General features: G+C 39.5%; 1 protein-coding gene across 3 annotated transcripts in view; it reads right to left on the bottom strand.

Moving 5' to 3' along the window:
• Positions 1–19,090, bottom strand: part of PIEZO2 (piezo type mechanosensitive ion channel component 2) — a 328,473-nt gene that overhangs the window by 88,464 nt on the left and 220,919 nt on the right. For all 3 annotated transcript variants that reach the window (XM_070420673.1, XM_070420674.1, XM_070420672.1), the window contains exons 8-13: positions 15,030–15,192; positions 11,490–11,606; positions 8,064–8,102; positions 6,969–7,107; positions 3,997–4,145; positions 926–1,156 (exon numbers count right to left, since the gene is read on the bottom strand). In XM_070420673.1, the coding sequence (XP_070276774.1) occupies positions 926–1,156; positions 3,997–4,145; positions 6,969–7,107; positions 8,064–8,102; positions 11,490–11,606; positions 15,030–15,192 (838 nt within the window). The remainder of the gene's footprint in view (positions 1–925; positions 1,157–3,996; positions 4,146–6,968; positions 7,108–8,063; positions 8,103–11,489; positions 11,607–15,029; positions 15,193–19,090) is intronic.

Raw genomic sequence — 19,090 nt, forward strand, 5'->3', positions numbered from 1 at the left:
CACAAAGTCATCAACACAAAGGGGATATATGTTTAGAATATGCTACTCTGTTCACCAAACAAGAGAGTTGTGGCACCTAATCTTCAAATAGGCCATAAAGATAAATGGATAGTAAAAGATTATGAACTTTCTAACTACAGATGAAGGAATATTATATGTAATCAGTAAAGAAAGGAAAGCATGTCATATTTAATTTTTGCTACTAAAAAATCTTTTTAAGGACATAATTAGAGAAAAATATTTTAACTAATAATCAATAATTATCTGTAACAGCAATGAGTTCAGCCTGTTTTGCAAATCAATTGTCAAAGTCCTCTAATCCTTCTATATGTTTTACATTTTATTTTACTGTTTCCCCATCTCATTTCTACTATACAAACAATTTTCAATCTTTTTAATCTTATAGCACACATAAAGTAATTACTGAAGTTCTGAGGCACACCAAAAATATATGTTTTTGCCAATCTAACAAAAAAATAGGGATATTTTTGATTCATTCATACCAGACGGCTTATTGTTGTGTTGGTTGTTGTTTATTATTATTATTATTTGACAATCTAAAAGAAAAGAGGTCAGTGCCCCTGCAATAGTCAGGTATTGCCTGTTTTAAAAAATTTTGCAGTACACAAGTGTCCCAGTTGCAGCACACCCATTGAAAATCACTGTACTAAAGTATAATTTATACTAAAAATAACTTGGACTATATTTGTTCTTTGAGTGGAAAGCATTGTCACTTTTAAATAAGATCTAAAAGCATGGTGTAATATTTTTTTTGTTCGTGTTTGAATTATTATAGTTTCATATCTATTCATTTTTGTAAAGCAATACATATTTGGAACCGATTTTTGTAACTTTTTGCTTAGATAGGATTATTATGCTTATTGTGGTTATAATGTTTTATGTTCTTGGTTTCTTAGTCACTTACCTTTGAGGCAAGTTCTCCTGGATTTTTCTTTTCTAAAAATCCTGGGACCTTTTTAATTTCCGGAAGTTCAAAACTCCATATGTACTGTAATACCAGCAATAGATTTGCATAGACAACCATAAAAGGGGAACTGATCATGGCATATTTTCTTCTGTTGCGGATCATCCAGAGAGTGCATGACCAAATCAGCAGCACGAAAGTCAGCCAGCTGTGGTAGGTGATGCTCCAAGCCTTGAGGGAGGAAGGGGGAGGAAAGCAGTGGTCAGTACAGCACAGAGCCATCTACTCTGGTAAGTTAAAAGTCATTTATAAAAGTAACATTCAAACGGGGATAGGAGAGAGTTGTGCTGAAAGCATGGAGAGAGATCCCAACCTGTGGCACAGAGAGGGAAGAGAAGAGAAAGACTGATTCCCCTGAGAAGAACATTGCTTTTGAAATGCCTATAGGGAATAGATTTAAAGGTAAGGGGGTCTTCATTCCAGGTTCTTTTCCCTCTAGCCCCAAAGGTCTTCATCTTTACCCTGCTTTGCAGTATTAAAAGCAACTGTAAGTGCTTTCTCCCCTCTTTTACCAAACTATCTTGGAGTTAGCAGTTACTTAAGAGTGCTGAGTGCGGCCCAGAGCTGGGCTCAGAAATGGAAGCTGTGGGAATCACCAGCGTAAGCATACTTGTTGCGCTTCACAGATCACTCTCAGATGACCCAAGAAAATTCAATGATAGAAATTAGAAAATGCACATGAGGAAGTTGTATGTTGGGTTTCTGCACACCCTAGACAAAAAGCCACGTTAATTTAAAGACCAGCCTCAGCTTCTGTCCTGTAAGGAGTAGAACTAAAGAGCCCTCACACCGTTTGTACAAATGATACATCTTCTTCCATTCACACTAAATTATCAAAGAATCAGAAATGTATCTCAAAGGGCAGCTACCAGAAAAATGAGTAAATCAGTCTCACAAATATTATTAACTTCAGGAATTCTATCATGTTTTACCATAATCTCTGATACAAAAAAATTTATAGATATGTTTGGTGCTAATTGCAATCAATCATATTCCTGAATATCACTATTTATCAAGAGTTAGTTATAAAGTCTGAAGTGTTTTACAAGTCTGTTTTGCTTCTGGAAAGTAGGCAAGTATTAAGATAAAGGAAGTCAGCATGGACCCAACAAATATTTCCTCTCAGCAATTTGCAAATTTGTCCTAAAGCACAGCTAGCTTTTTAAGTGGCAAATTATCTTAAATTGTTGGTTAAAACATATAGGTATAAACTGAAAATTAAAATTCCTTTTATCAAAATTAAGTTAGTGACTGACAACTATGATAAGCCTGAAGTATTTTCATAAAAATTTATTTCTTGGAAATAGTGTTTTATCAAAATTCAGGTAACATTTAATGTATCTGCATTAAATACTGTATTTAATGCATTTATCCCAGTATGAGATGCAGATGTGACTACCATTTTTGTGTGTGTGACCCAGGAAAGTAAACTTCACAGATATCATAATCCCAGCAGATTTCCCCACTGCACACTGTTCTTGTTTGGAAGGTGAGAGTGAGAAAGGGAGAAAAACAAGTGATGCGGAATTTTTAAAACTTCTTTCCTCTTAAAGCCAAAGTATCCCATGCCTCTCAGTTGTGATGTTGGGAAGCAGACTCTGCAGTATGTTGCCTCCTACGTTCAGTGTCTGGGTTTCCTGAGAGGTTAGTATATCCACACTTAGTATTGAATAAATACATACATTGTTCTAACAGAGTCAGCTCCTCAGGACTTCTCTTTCTGTCTGTGATTAAAAGCCTGCGCAGCGGGGAGCTTCCATGGAAGGCAGACATTTTTAAAACATTAATACTGTGGCTCCACTAACACAACAGAAATGGCAACAGATAAGGGCACGTCCCTAATGAAGGATCTGCTCTCTTATGTTGTTTTTAGAATAGATTTTTTTTCCTAAAAAATGTGTATTCAAAAAAATGTTAAAGCCCTATTTCTTTGCAAACAGGGACCAAAGTTAGCTGGCTTATTTTTAGAAAGAGAGGGGAGAGAGTGTATGTTCTTTTGAGTTAAGAATCAGATTTGTAAGTTGCATTTATATGTTTGATATTTTAAAATCAATATTTTGCTGTAGAGATTGATCTGTAGAAAATATCAAAAAGGACCCAAAGAGGACAGAATTCATATTATTTAGAGAACAGAATTTGCAAGCTCCAAAAGAGCCACCTTTAGTTTTGTGGAGCTTTCTGTTTCCCATCCCTCTCTCAGCTATCCCAGTGGAAACATTGATGGAGGAAACAGTGTCTAGGTATTTTCCCCCATAGCTTTATAGAATATTTTCATTTTTATCATCAAAGATATTCATGAGATCTCCCACCATTAACCACATACTTTGGAAGAGTTTTGTGTTAAATAAGTGTTAGGTCTCTCAAAAAATCGAAGACTCTCATGGGTCTTCGATTTCTCATGAGAGTTTGTTTTTAGGAAGTATGGAAATGAGGCTTTCTGTTATCATCTATGTGGAGGCCAGAAGACTGTTTCTGATGCTGTGGAACGAGAGATGAAGGAGGCACCTAGAGGTGAGTAGAAACATGCCTATACTGGGCGCTCAGAATGGCAAAAGCCCTTGGGAACTCCACTTGCTTGACATTCATTTGGTAAAAGTTTATTGCAGCTGAGATACAAAAGAGTCCCACTCAAATCTAAGACAAGATGTGAAGGCAATTCTTACTATCGGAAAGAAATAAAAGCAATCTATGGTAATCTTGAACACCTTCAATATCACTGGGAAAAACTACACAGAATGTCCTTTTAAATTAGCAAAATAGGGACTGTGTGACTTGCTCGGCTAATTTGGGAGAAATGTATTAATATTTAAAAGGAGGCTGAGCGGAAGAGGATATGATTTTGAAATCCATAATATAAAAATCCCATGAAAAATTAATATAACCAAACATTCTCCGCCAAAACAGTGGGGAGATTAAGACCTTCCTGCCGTTCCTGAGAGGACAGCGAGGCTGCCAGCCAGCGGGCCATGCGCACATTTCCCGGCACCCGTGCTGTGGCCTCGCGCACATACCATCATGGCAATGAGGGCACAGATGTAACTTTGTTTCATAATAAACTGGAACACAGAGACCATGGCGTGCACTTTCACGCTTGTTTTTTCTTCGTGGCTCCTTTCCTCTTCAAATTCTTCTTTCTCATCCTCTTCTTCCTCTTTCTTTTCTAGAGAGACAAATATTTTATGTAACTAGTTATGCAAATACAGTATAAGAATTTTGTATACATGTCCCAAGCAATGCTGCCCATGTATGTTTTTACATTGGTTTGTCATTTAAGACTTCAGGGATTATTTCCAATTCACAAAGTCCTTGGACTTCAAACAGAATCATTAAGTTTTGCTTGGTGAGTGTAATGGGACCCCGCACTCAGAAATTACAGGAAGAAAATTTTGATTTAAGAGAGTGCGGAGGGAAGCTTCTAAGACGCTCGCCGATGACCCCCTACCTCCTAGTGTTCCTGTCTTGTGTAACCCTCTCTCTTGACTGTGGGTGACACCTTTGATGGGCTTCTAAGGAACAGAATACTGAGAGAAATCAGCTGCCATGTTGTACGCTGCCAATGGAAGGGCCCAGGTGGCAAGGGCTTGATGCCTCTGGTCAGCAGTCAGCAAAGGCATAAGGCCAGCCAGTAGCCAGGTGAGTGGTCACGGAAGCAGACTGTCCCCAGGCGAGCCCTCAGATGGGACCGCGGGCTTGGCCAGCAGCCAGATTTCAGCATCATGAGCCAGAGAATATCTACCTAATCACAGACAATTCCTTACCCACAAAAACAGGGTGACATAAATGCTGTTTTAAACCACTGAGTGTGTTACTCAGTGATAGATAACTAACACAAAGAGTATGTGGAGTATGGATACAGGAAAAGGGTAGAAAACCCACCAACCAACCACTTTGCCAGAGTGCATGTGATGGTCCATAGTGTCCTTTTGGGTCATGCTGAGGCGGGTGAGTCATACTGAGGATGGAAAGATCAGGCCAAAGCAAGAGAGAGAAAGTGTAAAGGGCTGAGTTGAAGAGACCAGCAACAGGAAAGTACTGCCATGGGTGTGAAGGATTTCTCTGCAAGATCCTCCTACAGATGTCAGGGAAGCTATTTTGATTTCACAGATGAAATAATGAGTGACACACTTAAGTAAAATGTCCTTTTTGTATTTCTTAAATTAAATTAAATAGGCTACATCCCATTTAGGGAGTTACTGAGCACCATGAAAAGGGAGCATAAATCACCGAATAACCAGTGGCCAAGAAGGCTTAGCAGTGAGCCTCTAAGGGCGGCTGGGATATTTCTTCCGCAGAAGCCCACTGCCCCCCATCCCTCCAACGCTGAGGCAGGACGAGCCTGGGGTTTACTGGGGGAGTCCACGGAGTGGAGACAGTCACGAAAAATCTAAATTTGATGGATTTTACAATTATTGGCATGCTACTTCTCTAGTGATAACATTTTTTTTGCATATCTAGATTCAAATAAAAAAAAACTTTTGTTTTACTTTCGAAAGTTCAGTTTATGATTTAGTATGTGTGGGTTTGCCTTGTCAGCAGTCAGAATTCTGCTCATTTCTTTTCATGTTAAGTAATGTGTCAATAGAAGGATATTTGGCTCTGACCTCTACGTCTCAAACTTCCGATGCCATAAATGCTTGTTCTTGGGCCTTCCCTTTGTGATTCTAATGCCAAAGGTGTGAAGACCACACTTTGGGAAGCAGTGTATTTCCTGACACATTCTCTAAGTGAAAATCTTCATGTAAGTCCGAGTTGCAAACTGAAACATATGCACGTAGGAAGGAGAAATGGGCAATTAACCAGTAGAGTCGCGTGCTCTGTAGGGATTGCAGATGCCAACTGGGGCGGGGTGTGTGTGTGGGGGGGTTCAGGGTGGGGTAGAGAACTGAACTTGATCTGACCTTACGGAGGAATGTTGGATAATGTACTAACCATTTGTACTGCTAAATAGATGCACTGTCAGAGGCAACTGCAGGAAACACTGATAGTGTTCATAAAGAACTATGAAGAACAGTGCATTAGAATGAGCCTGATAAAGAATTATGAAAGAAAAGGGCGTGAGAGTCAGCTCAATGTACTGATAACACAGATTGGATAGTGGCTGGCTGTTTACTAAATTTAGGATAATATATAACAACTCTAGCTTTAATTCCGTAAAAATAGAGAGAAAAATCCATTATACTGTTGTAGCCACTTTGCTGCCACCTGCATGCATTCTGCTTTTCCTCCCCTCAGCTAATTCTGTCTATGAATTGGTGATTGGCATGGTCTCCAACAAGGCAACGACAATAGTGGTCTAGTCGGCTGCTGTCTTACAGAAATAAGGGACTAGTTTGCCAGATATTTGTATTCTTCAAGGGATTCTGGAAATTTGCATTTCTAGATGAGAGCTGCAGCTTTTAAAATGTTGGTTACTATTCATTTTTTTTTTTTTTAAAGAAAATCCTGTGTGGGCCTAAAAACCAAGTCTGAGGACAAGACCTCCTCCACCCCAGGCTGCTTTCCCTTAGCATAATACACAGAAAAAAGGAGGGTGGAGGAGGGCTGTGTACAAGTTTTGACCCTCTCCTCTTCTTAATAGACAAAAAGAACTCATTCTGAAAAGATTCATCCATTAACCTGCAGAACTATTGACCAGGATTACATTATCAAATGACGGAAAGACTGAAACATACATATACACAAGCTGACATCCTTAAAATCATTTTTTACCTTTTATTTTTCAACATTTGCCCTGATTATGCCTCTTAGTTTGTAGATAAGGCTAGAACACACATAACCATGTGGGGCAGAATAAAGGGAGAACTTAAGGAACTGAGCTTAATTATACCAACCTTGGAAGACAAGACTTGTTAGAAAAAGAAAGAAGAAAAAAAGAACCAAATCCGATGAACAATAAACAAAAGACAGAGATGTCAGGCTGAATTTATGCCTGTGAGAAACTAAAGCCCCGGGCAGACGGCAGTCTGCAGAGCTGGCTCCTCACCTGCAGAGTCATCCGAGGGCTCCCACCGGTACTGCGGTGTGGAGTACAGCTCGGCTTTGGCAGGGCCGTTCTCGATGGGAAGACTGGGGTGGATGGTGTGGTAATCCACAGGGTTGCCATTCACGGTCACCAGCAGGCCCTGCGGGGGTGTGAGGAAAGAGGCACATCTGTGATGCAGCTGCTGTTTTCAGTATGGACATACAGTCTCCCGCCCTTACGCTAAGGTATAACTCCACAGTGAAGGATGGATGGATAGCGAACAACTTAGTCAGCTCTCCACGTTAGCAAGATGAAATTGTGTCTATTTCCTCTCCAATTGCGACAGATCGCAATAAAATATAACTCTGACCTTGTCCTGTCTCTGCTGAACACCATGCAATGCACCTCTGTTCTCAGTCTAGAGTATGAACTCTGGAAAAGGCTGCCTGAGGCCTCATGACCTGGCCTATCTTGCCAGTCTCTGCTCTCATGGCGTCCTCCTCCCAGCCAGCCTCCAGCTCTAGGGACTCTAGACCTTTCCTGAGCCCTGCCCAGGAGCCCCGCTGCCCTGGCCCATCCTTGTCCTGCCCCACAGCCCATGGCCTCTGCGCAGGACTAATGCAACAGGTCTCAGCTCAGACGGCACTCCCTCTGGGGATCTCTGCCTGATGCTGCCAGCTTGTAATTCCCTTATTGTAATACGTCATATACTATGTGCAATTTCTTGTTTATTTTTCCCCCTCTGTTTCTTTGGCTTTACAATTTTAAAGATATGCATATAAACATACACACCCAGATATACATATATGTGTGTGTCCGTGGACACGTAAGAGTTCCTATTCAAATTATGTAGCAGGCAAAGCCACAGAGCAAAATGCTTTCTAAAACTTCCAACATGGTTTTTTAAAAGTTTAAATACATTCTGTATGACTATGCTGAAGTTCAAAAGTCAGTGTTTTAATAGCAATAAACCAGATCTAATTTCTACAAAGTAATAATTCAAAAAGTTATAGAGATTGTATAGATCATTAAAATATACTAAAGGAGCTAATTCCATTTATGTCACCTTTACACCACTTATGCACATATAAATAATAATTCTAAGGATATACTAACATCAGATGGCTTGTAGTCATCTTGGGTCATGGATAAAAGCTGAAAAAAGCAATGCAGGACAGCATGTTAATATATAAGCCGAAAGCATTGTAATGTTTATATATATCTACCAAGTTTCACTACACACATATCCATTCTCTTAAACTAGCTCAATGCTAGTATGTTAAAATTGCCATGCAAAATGTAAAGGTACATATAATTGAATGGGATGTTGCTGTTTATTATAACAGTAGAGGCCCGATGCATGAAATTCGTGCAAGGGGCTTGGCCCCCACCACTGCCTCGGCCCCCTCTGCAGCAGCTTCATCTGGAAGATCATCTGGAAGGACTTCCGGAAGGATGTCTCATCTAATTAGCATATTACGCTTTTATTATTATAGATTGTCCAGCTTCTGATGCTAACTTTTAATTTTAACAGCAAGTAAGCAGACGTAAACAACATCACTATAAATGTTAATTATATTTTCCAGTGTTTTGTTCTAATACATTAAACTGCTTGATTTTGAATTCCTAGAACCCTCTGAGACACTGTAAAATTCTGAATGTTCGCTTTTCAAGAAATAGATGTTTCATAATAAAGAAAACATTATTTGTTGTGTGTTTTGAGACTATTTTAAGATTTGCATGCTGTCTACGACAACAGAATTATTATAGGACTGTATTTTTTAGCTATGTTAGTGCCGATGGTTTGGGCTCCCCCTAAATAATAAACATTTGCTTTGCCAGTGCAAAGGGGTCCCCAGGTCTTTTAAAACAGGACTCATTTACATTCTTACAAATCACTGGGGGTGGGGGGAGGTCCCAAAGTGTTCTTTATGTGAGTACTATCTGTCAGTATCTACCATTGAGAAATGAAAACTGAGACATTGAAAGATATTACATATTCATTGAAAATTAAATAGCCATTATATGTTAACATAGATATTCAAATAGCTGCATTTTAAAAACAGAGAAAAGAGTGGCATTGTTTTATGCTTTTGCATATCTTTTTAACGTCTGACTGATTTAAAGGAAGGCAGCTGGATTCTCATATCTGTTTCTGCGCTCAATCTGTTGTGATATGTTGTGTTGGTTGAAGTATGGGAAGAAAATCTGGTTCACTGAGATTTGTAGTTGGCAAAGGAAGAAGCATTTCAATAGTCTATCGTGATAATGGTAGATAGTTTTATTTGCTACTGCATCAAACTCAGTAAATGGTAGTAACTTGAATGTTAGTTGCAATGAGAAATCTGAAATCAAATCAAACTTTACACAGTGTTTCATCAAAATCCGTTGATACACTGGCACGCTCAGAGATATTGCGGGTTTGGTTCCAGACCACTGCAATAAAGTAAGTATTGACATAAAGCAACTCATCATCTTTTTGCCAGTGGAGGGTTTGCCTTCAATTTGAAAAAAGACACAACATCTGTGAAGCAATAAAGCAAAGCACAATAAAGCAAGGTATGCCTGTGCCTTGCACCTTGCATGGATCTTTTACCCACACAATATCGTATGTTGGTGATTTGCTTCAGTGAGTCACACAGCCCTACCAAGTATTGACATATTTCAGCACACAATATTTAAAACAGCACATTTGTAAATATCAGCACTGATTCCATCAAAATAGTCCCTAAGTATTGGGAAGTTTTCAAGCCCTCAGAAGTAGATACAAATTTGTCAATCGTTGAATTTTCACTCAAAGGTTCAAATTTTATCATTGGCGACAAATGCTGTGAGCTAATGCCTTGAAAAGCTTGGCTCACTATATTTATTTTCCAGTAACTGTCTGCCAAACACCCACACCTGAGTAATCATCATCTGTCTATCAGCTATTCTTTTTAAGTAAACCTGGTGTTCAATAAAAAATGGCTAGTTCAACCCACACTTCCAATGACCCGTCAAATGCTTTTCATTGACACAGTTGTCATACTTTAGTATGTGCCAACTCCTTATTTTGTCACACATAATATTAAAAAGACATGTGCTCTAAGGTTGAGACTTAAGAAAATTAATGCGCTAACCGGTTTGGCTCAGTGGATAGAGCGTCGGCCTGCGGACTGAAAGGTCTTAGGTTCGATTCCGGTCAAGAGCATGTACCTTGGTAGCGGGCACATCCCCAGTGGGAGGTGTGCAGGAGGCAGCTGATCGATGTTTCTCTCTCATCCATGTTTTTAACTCTCTATCCCTCTCCCTTCCTCTCTGTAAAAAATCAATAAAATATATTTAAAAAAAGAAAATTAATAAAAAGTTCTGGTTCATCAAGGATATAGTTAAGTGGAACTGGCCTTTTTGCTTTGTTTTTTGCAAGTGTGTGGCCATGAAGAGTTGACCATGACTGTAGGGGTTCATGCCACTGCCTTGGTTTGTGCTTTTGTACCATCAGAAAAAAATTCATTAGCACAACAAAAGGTAAATATTTAACCAATTATTACAAAAATAGTTTTGAACTTGTGGATTGCTGTAAGGGCCTCAGGAATCCCCACTTTGGAAACTGCTGGACTATCCTTCGTGGATATCATCACTTAGTGAAATGAGCAGGATCTTCTGGAACATGGTGTATTGAGAGAGGAAAGGACCCCTGGAAATCCTCAGATATCCGAGGGGGCCACATCTTCTCCACATGGCTGCCAGCTCCCTGAGACAGCGTTTTCATTGTTCCACCCTCTCTCAGCACAGGACGGCCATAGGTAGCATAAGACCACGTGTCTTAGAGAAACTCACCTACCACCAAATAAATCAGAGCATCTGCTCCTTAATACTCTAACATGCTACAAAGCAAAATGGCTGACTCCATCCAAGAAAAATAAGATTCTGTGTCTTTGGAACATTGCCAATGGGTCATCTTAGCAAGTCAGTATAGCACTGATTGAGTTGAGTTCAAAATTGTTAATATGTGCTCAAAACGTTATATGAATTACCCAATTGTGACTCACTTTTCCTTGTCAATCCATACTGTTGCTTCACAGTAGTAAGAGACACTTAATTGTATTCATATAGATTGTTTTGATCTTCTCTAAGTGGTTTCTTGAGTTATTATTGTGGCTGGCTACCTAATAGAGTGAAAGTATTATCTGCAATGTATTTCAACACTGAGACTTTCACCACCCAGTGCTAGCAGATTACTTCCTTAGGTTTTGATTGTTTTAATACAGCTTTACTTTTTTTTTAAATGAAGACATTCTTTCTCTTTAGGATTAAGAGACTTCAGTGGAAAGCACAGCAATACAGAATGGTGTCTCATAGAGTACAATGGAGCCATGGTATACCCTTTGGAAGCACTGGGCTCCCTCTTGAATAGAGCTCTCCGCTACTAAGACTTCAAAGTCAAACCATTTCTATAAACTGAGCAATTTAAGATTGATGCTATATGACCAATATTCAGCAATATAATATGAAAATAGCAAAATAAAGTAGGAAATGGAAATTCCTTTCCTAGTGTCTTACTTTTCTCTCGTCAGTTGGGTAATGGGTTGCATACCACAGGCTCCGCCTCCTCTCAGCTGTCATTTGGATGGGACTACAGGCCAGGGCTCTCTCCTCCTTGGTTCTCTCATCCTGCACCTGAGACACAGAATAATAACTCACAGGACCAGCCCTGCTTCCCGGAGCAGTTCCCTCAACCACCGGGGTGACCAGGGAAACTTTCCAGCTTCGCTTAGATATGATTATTTTTTAAATTAATGTATACAATATAAGAGGTTTTATCAAGACACTTTCAAAGATAACAAAAATTCTGTCATTTAAATGCTAAGCTCATCATTATTAAATGTTCCTGATTACTATTAAGCCCCATAAATTATAGGAATATGTCCTAAGGTTAAATATCCACAGCCTGTCCATGTGTGTTCTAAACACTAGAAGACAACTATGCAAATGGTTCTTAGAGGAAGAGCTTTTTTAAAAAAAGTGCACAGTTAACTATGTAACCTGGCCATGGACAATCTTTAATTAAGAAGAAATTTATTAAAGGCAAAATCACCTAGAGTTTACATACAATATTAAGCAAGAATATATCTTATTCACAAAACTGTGGCCTTGCCTAATAAGACATTGGCCTAAATTAGACAATTGGTCTGGGAGAGATGATAAAGAGAGGGTATAAGGAACAGAATGCATTGGGTGATTTAGTTTGCTGTCTCAACAAAGATGGCCCAATACAAAGGAAGTTAAACACTGATTTTGGAGCAGAGGGAGGGGACAGAGTCCTACTGCCCAGTTCCCCAGTTCCCGTGCCAGCATGCAGCACCCACGGAAACACGCAGGCACACTGGGTGGAAATTCACACGTGCCAGGTGGGAGTCCATATATTACATTTAAGTTTTGACACCTGCATATCTCTCTCTCTCTCTCTCTCTCTCTCACATGTGGTAGACTTTTACCACAGAACTAACCTCTATTTGCTGGCTGGCATTTTTCACGCAATGTGCCAGGTGATCTGGAATGATGATATAATCGGCCACCTGTCTTCCATCATTGCCTCGATGAGCCACACCCCTGCAGCCCCTGTGATGTGTAATACTGCTGTTAACTGTGCAGGCTGTCACCTGCGTGGTCTTCCTAGCCGCCTTCCTGTGTCCCCAGATGCCCTGTGGCTCAGGCAGCCCAGTGCCTCATCTGAACGTCTCATCCGTGGGAGCAGGGATAACACCTGCCCCTCTGTGACAGCGGGACAGCAGGGCACACGGCGCCTGCCGTTCTGCGGTCGCCTGAGAAATCTGAGAAAGCTAAGGGCACTTACTAACTCTTACGAACTCAGATTCCTTAAAGCAGTGGTTCTCAACCTTGGCTGCACATTAGAATCACTGGGAATCTTTTTTAAAATCCTGATTTCTGGGCCCCATCCTCTGGAAATTCTGTTTCTTTGTTACTAATATTGTGGCCTCACCCCATAACAAAGAAACAAAATTTCCGGAGGATGAGGTCTAGAAATCAGGATTTTAAAAAAAGATTCCCAGGTGATTCTAATGTGCAGCCAAGGTTGAGAACCGCTGCCTTAAAGTAACTTTCGTCAATTATAAAACTCTGTTCAGAAATAGTTCCCATAATACATGTCAGTTTCTTTTGTACATGCATTTACTCGGGCATATATACATATTCATATTCACATGTGGTTTTGTGGTGGAAGCAAACACAATAAACACAGGATTTTACTGGCACGCTTGAATTTCAGAAGGGAATTGGATAAACACATAACAGACAATAATTGGATTCCCTGTGACCCCATGAGCATTTTGTTACTGTGCAACTGCCATCAGTGGGCCCCAAAGAAAGGTGATACATGAGAACCCTGTGAACTGGGAGGCTTCCCTGGCCCTCATCCTCTGGGACTGGCTGCACAATGGGGAGGTGGTTTCACACAGGAGAGAGAACAGAACAGAGGCCCAGGCCTCAGGTGGCACTTTTGCCAGGAACGGATAGACACATGCATCCTACCCAGTGTCATTGTACTATCTGCCTCAGATCCCATTTCCTTCTCGTGGCTCTTTTTCTCCTGTAAAATGTATAGCTTCTCTAAGTGGACATTTTGACTATGGGTTGCTGCTCTATCCTCAGCCCCAGGTTTGTCTGAGATAAACGGCTTGTGATATACAGGTATCCAAAAAATGTATACACACTCTGAATAATTATAAAGGCAGTGTTTATTAAAATACATTTCATTTCAAAATGTAATAGAAATCAGCTGTTAAAGTGCATATACATTTTTCTAGGACACCCTGTATATTTGTTGACTGGCTGAATGAATGAATGAATGAATGAGTGGATTGTCTGTGGGTGTGAAGACAGAAAAAGGGAAAGTAGGCAACCAGGGCCCCAAGCTAGAAGTGATATGAGAGGAGGCATGAGTGGATTGCAGAGACTTCAGCCCAGCCGTGCTCATTGGAACTGCCTGGAACCTGCGGACCCTGCCCCGGGCAGGTGGTGGATGGAAGGTGTGTCAACCTGTCTGTACTGCTTGCCTCCCTCACATACCAACAAGCTGCCTTAATAACTGAACCTTTTTAAAGTAACATTTTATCTACCATAAAAATTTATAATTTCTAAAAAATCCACAAAGAACAAAAAGACAGTCTGGTAAATCCAAGATTTATAAAAACCACACACAAAACCCATGGTATTTAGATAAATAGAAAATGTTTATATAAGTCGCACTTTTGAAATGTAGCTTTTTTCTACTATCTATTACACATTCACATACACACACTAATTTGAAAATATGCCAACGCCAATGTCTGCAAAAGCAGGTCAGCCTTTTCTAAATGGCTTTCTCTCTCATTTACTGGATAATGCAGCTGTTAATACTGCACAAGTACAGTGAAGCGATTTTTAATTACTTTTAAGCAAAGATAAAGGAATTTTTCTCCCTCAAAACGTGTTTTAATCATGAAAACAACTGAGCTTCTCACAGACACTGAGGTTCTATCATGCTAGCAGTGCTTAGCGGTAGAGGTCTGAGACATTTGGAAAACGCCAGTCACTGTGATGACAGGGGATACAGTCGCTGAGAACCTTGCTTTGTTGTCAAACATTAGTTTGAATCTGGTTTCTACTCTGCAGTAGGTGTGTGATTTTAGGTCGCTTTACCACTCTAACCTCATTTTACTCATCGCTAAGTTGGGTACAATACTACTCTTCAGAATAGGTAGTGGGTTGAAAAAGACAACGCCTGTAAACAGCCTAGCATGTGGCCTGGTACTTTGTACTAAGTGCTCAATAAAAATGAATCTTCCATTCTCCACCTCACCTATCATTCTTAGCAGCTCATGTTGATAGATAGTATCAAAGGGAAGCTGGTCTTTCTTCTGGTAGGATGTGTACTTAGTACTCTTTGTAGAATCAAAAAACGCTATAAGCAGAACACTATATTTTGGGGAATATAGGATTGCTATCAATACTATATTGAGCACTTAACGGGAATGAACCATTTCACCTAGGTTTTTCCAGGTTACTTTGCAGACAAGATCACAAAAACCTTTTGATCCTTACAAGCGGCTCCTGCAGCCAGAGGCGGATCAGAGTGGCCAGCGTGTAGTACATCACCAGCAGCAGGATGGGGTGGGCGTGGTGGTACCATAATAGGGCTGGGTTTGCCACGATCTTCCACGTGCTGGAACAGTCTGTTTGAATCACTGATTTGATACCAAACAACCTGTCAAAAAATAAATAAAAATGTTTTAAAAACATAACAAACTCTGTGTCCCTAATACAGTAAAGAAAAATCTCGTTTTTAGTCCATACATGAGCTCTTCTTAGGTTAATCCATCTTATTCTAGGTATTTCATTACTCTTCTGTTTATATAACTACATCTTTAAATAATATATGTATTTATATATGTCCTTAAAGCATATATATGTGTTAGCATGTGTGTGTGTGTGTGTGTGTGTGTATAAATGTTGCCAACATTAGCCAGATGACCTTTACAGTAGTTCAAAGATGTAGCTAATACTAAATCCTTGCACACCTATTAGAAATTTAATTGTTAATCAGCCCTATTTAAACATGCTTTATTGAAATGTTAGGTCAGTAGTAACATGTTACTAAATCCAGGTCAATGAGCATATATTTTGTATTTGGTATGATTTAGCATTAGCTATTCAGTTAGTGTTGATATTATTGGGCAAATGTTAAAATTGGAAACTATTCTACAATTCAGTCATAAAAGCCAGATATTATATACTATAGTTTCTGTTAGATATATTTCCACCTAACTTTATTTATGGGCAATTAGATTTTTTACTTTGAAACATACTTTTATGATGTATTTTAAATTTTGAAATGTTTTAAGTTCCTTCTACTAATAATCAGAATGTATCTACTTATATAACGGGAAAATATGTAAAATACAATTTATTTAGAAATTCACTGTATATGAATTTTTCTAAAAAAGGATCCTATTAAATGAATAAAACTTTTACAATGTAAGTGAGTCTCATATCTTTCTATCATTCCTATTTCTTACATGGGAAATTCCTTGATTTTTATGTTACATTCTTCATTCAGGTATAAGCTCTTCCAAGACTATAGTAAATGTCCCTCACTCATAAACCTTTAAGTTTATTATTGTTTTCTATCACAAAACAAGTAGAGTACTGGTGAACTTCTGAACACAAATTTTAAGATAAACTACATAGAATTTAAACTTGTCCACTTCATAGCCCTGGAAAGGTGGAGGGATGAGGGAGGCATTTTCTGTAGAACTGGCTTGCTGGCAGCTAGTGGCAGACTTGTCTCCGGGAGAAATTTCAGCCCAGAATGGGCAACTGTGGCTCTGCTTGTCTGGGAGGTGGTGACACTCAAGGAGTACAGTGGCATGAGGATGTGGCAGGAATCACGACACTGGCACTTGGTGAATGGCTGAGGGCTCAAGGAACACTAGTCCAGGGGACAAGCCCCCTTCGGGCTTAAGGAGCCGCACAAGGATAAAGCAGGGTCCTGGGGCTCTGAGATCCCTTTCATGTGCTTCTTCTCCTTGGAACTTCAAACTACTGTGGCATCTGCAGCATCTCCCCTCTCCGGCTGGAGTCACCTTGGGATACTTTAAAGTACCACTACCTGGCCCTACCTCGGACTATCTGAGATCTCTTTGGGTAAAGCTGACGGTGGTAGAACATTTACAAAGCTTCCCTGAGGGTTATTTGCAATGAAAGCTGAGAATAACCTCTCTGACACTATGTTTACTACAAAGGTAAGTAACTCTATAGTACACATTGTGCACAAAAGGAGCAGTTTGTAAAAAGACATCACCTCAGAGAGGCTGCAGGAGCCAGGCTGACTGTTTAGGTCTATATCTTCCCTTTGCTTACCAGTGGTTCTCAACCTGTGGGTCACGACCCCTTTGGGGGTCGAATGACCCTTTCACAGGGGTCGCCTAAGACCATCGGAAAACACATATATAATTACATATTGTTTTTGTGATTAATCACTATGCTTTAATTATGTTCAATTTGTAACAATGAAAATACATCCTGCATATCAGATATTTACATTACGATTCATAACAGCAGCAAAATTAGAGTTATGAAGTAGCAACGAAAATAATTTTATGGTTGGGGGTCACCACAACATGAGGAACTGTATTAAAGGGTTGCGGCATTAGGAAGGTTGAGAACCACTGGCTTAGACGAAGCTCATCAAGCTTCTTGGGTCTCCAGAAAGACCCTTCCTCCTTTCCCTCTGCTTCAGGTCAAATATGCTTTCTTGCCTCAGTTTGGAACCTCAAGACTCTGCTTACAATAACATTTATGCAAATCCTTTGTTTGGAGAACATATTAGTTTACTCTTTCCCTAAACACAAAGTTCCTCTGGTAAATACATCTTTATTTAAAGTTAAATTTATAGTTAATTTATAGTTAGGGCTAGTTAACATTCCTCTCCAATCCTTGTTTTCACTGCTTTCCTACAGAGCTCATACCTCTCTGTGAGGTAGGAGAGCCGGATATGGGGTGATTCACAGCATGGGCTTGAGAGTGAAATTTGAGTTCTAACTTTGACTTTGCCACTCCTATCATGTGTCTTGGGGTAAATAACTTATCTATACCTCAGTTTTCTTATCTTTAAAATGGGGATAATAGAACATACCTTATAAAGTTGTTGGAAGCATTCAATGAATTAGAACTTGACACTGATAAGTATTCAATAAACCTTAACTATGATAATGATGAACCCAGTCCTACAATATAAAGTAGGTGCCTCATTTTCCTTTCCTACTTCCTCGCAGGGTCCCGGAGCCTTCTTGGGAGAACACAGCAAACAGTGACCAAGTCCTATCCAATGCAGGACACTCTACATCCACAGCCTGCTTTAGCACCTCACTGACTCCATGAGGTAAATATTATTCAACCACCCACAAGAGGAGGAGGCCAGAACTCCAGTCTCACAATGAGGGAGCCAGGCAATTGGGACCCATGTCTGTTTGAATTCCAGAGTCCTTCCCCTCATGAAGCGAAGCTGCCAATTAAAGGCAAAGTGCCTGGAACAGGCGCAGAGAAGGACTTTCCTTCTTGCTTGAGCAAGAAGCACCCAGTTCCCTTTGCTCACACCCTCCTCCGTCTCTTTCACTTTTACAAGCACATTATTACAGACTCTCCTGGGATGAAGGTCGCACAAATGACCTCAATCTCTTTGGTAAGGAGGTGGAAGACACAGGATGAGAAATAGATGTTCCAAATTTAGAATATTGAGCAAGAAGCCACCGAAGAGTGTTTATTGTCAAATATAAAACAGAACTTTCTATAAAGACAGAGAAACTTTACAGAAATCTGTTCTATATTTTCCCCAACATTCTTTACATCACCAATTCATTAAAAATGTACATTATGTTATACTGGAAATATGTCTATGAAAACACTACACAATAAAACTCCTAACCAAGTTCATACATTTCTAGTAATTCTCACTAAATCCCAATTCTGACAAGCAGTATCTTAGCAAAGTTTTGATTACAAAGATCCAACAGCAATTTTCATATTAATTTCCTTTATGGAAAAACATTTACCTACTCTGATAGTATAATGAATACCATTGTCAGAAACTGATATAAACAAGTCAAAATAAGCCAATGTCACTTATGATTCAATTTCCTTCCTATTTGAACATAAAAGAAAACTTCTGTTTTTGTAAACACTTTGTAAGATTCCCTCAGTTACTAGTTTACAATAACAAATTCCCATAAAATGGAATAAAATCATTCTTTGAAATCACTTCCCTCATTATACTAACTCCCCCTGACTGATTATTACTGAAATTTATAATGCTAAATCTCAATAATGAGTAATAAAGCTGCTACCATATCAGCAGCCAATCTGAAGCCGATTGACTCATTTTTATTTTATTTTATTTTTTTTAGGAATTGAAGATCTACTTCAAATCACGAATATTTTTGAGCAGGTTAGCAATCACTGACCTCTAACCCTCCACTCACATCTCCACTCAATAACCTACCCCCTTTCTGGCCCAGATAAGAGATGCGCAGGGTCAAATGTTAGATTGAAGAAAAGAGCTAGATTTAGATAAAAGGATTATTGAAAACAGCCATCAATCCTTGGTA

This window comes from Myotis yumanensis, unplaced genomic scaffold (assembly GCF_028538775.1).
Source record: "Myotis yumanensis isolate MYYU_CA2020_CCGP unplaced genomic scaffold, mMyoYum1.0.hap1 SCAF_7, whole genome shotgun sequence".
In the NCBI taxonomy this organism is placed as follows: domain Eukaryota; kingdom Metazoa; phylum Chordata; class Mammalia; order Chiroptera; family Vespertilionidae; genus Myotis; species Myotis yumanensis.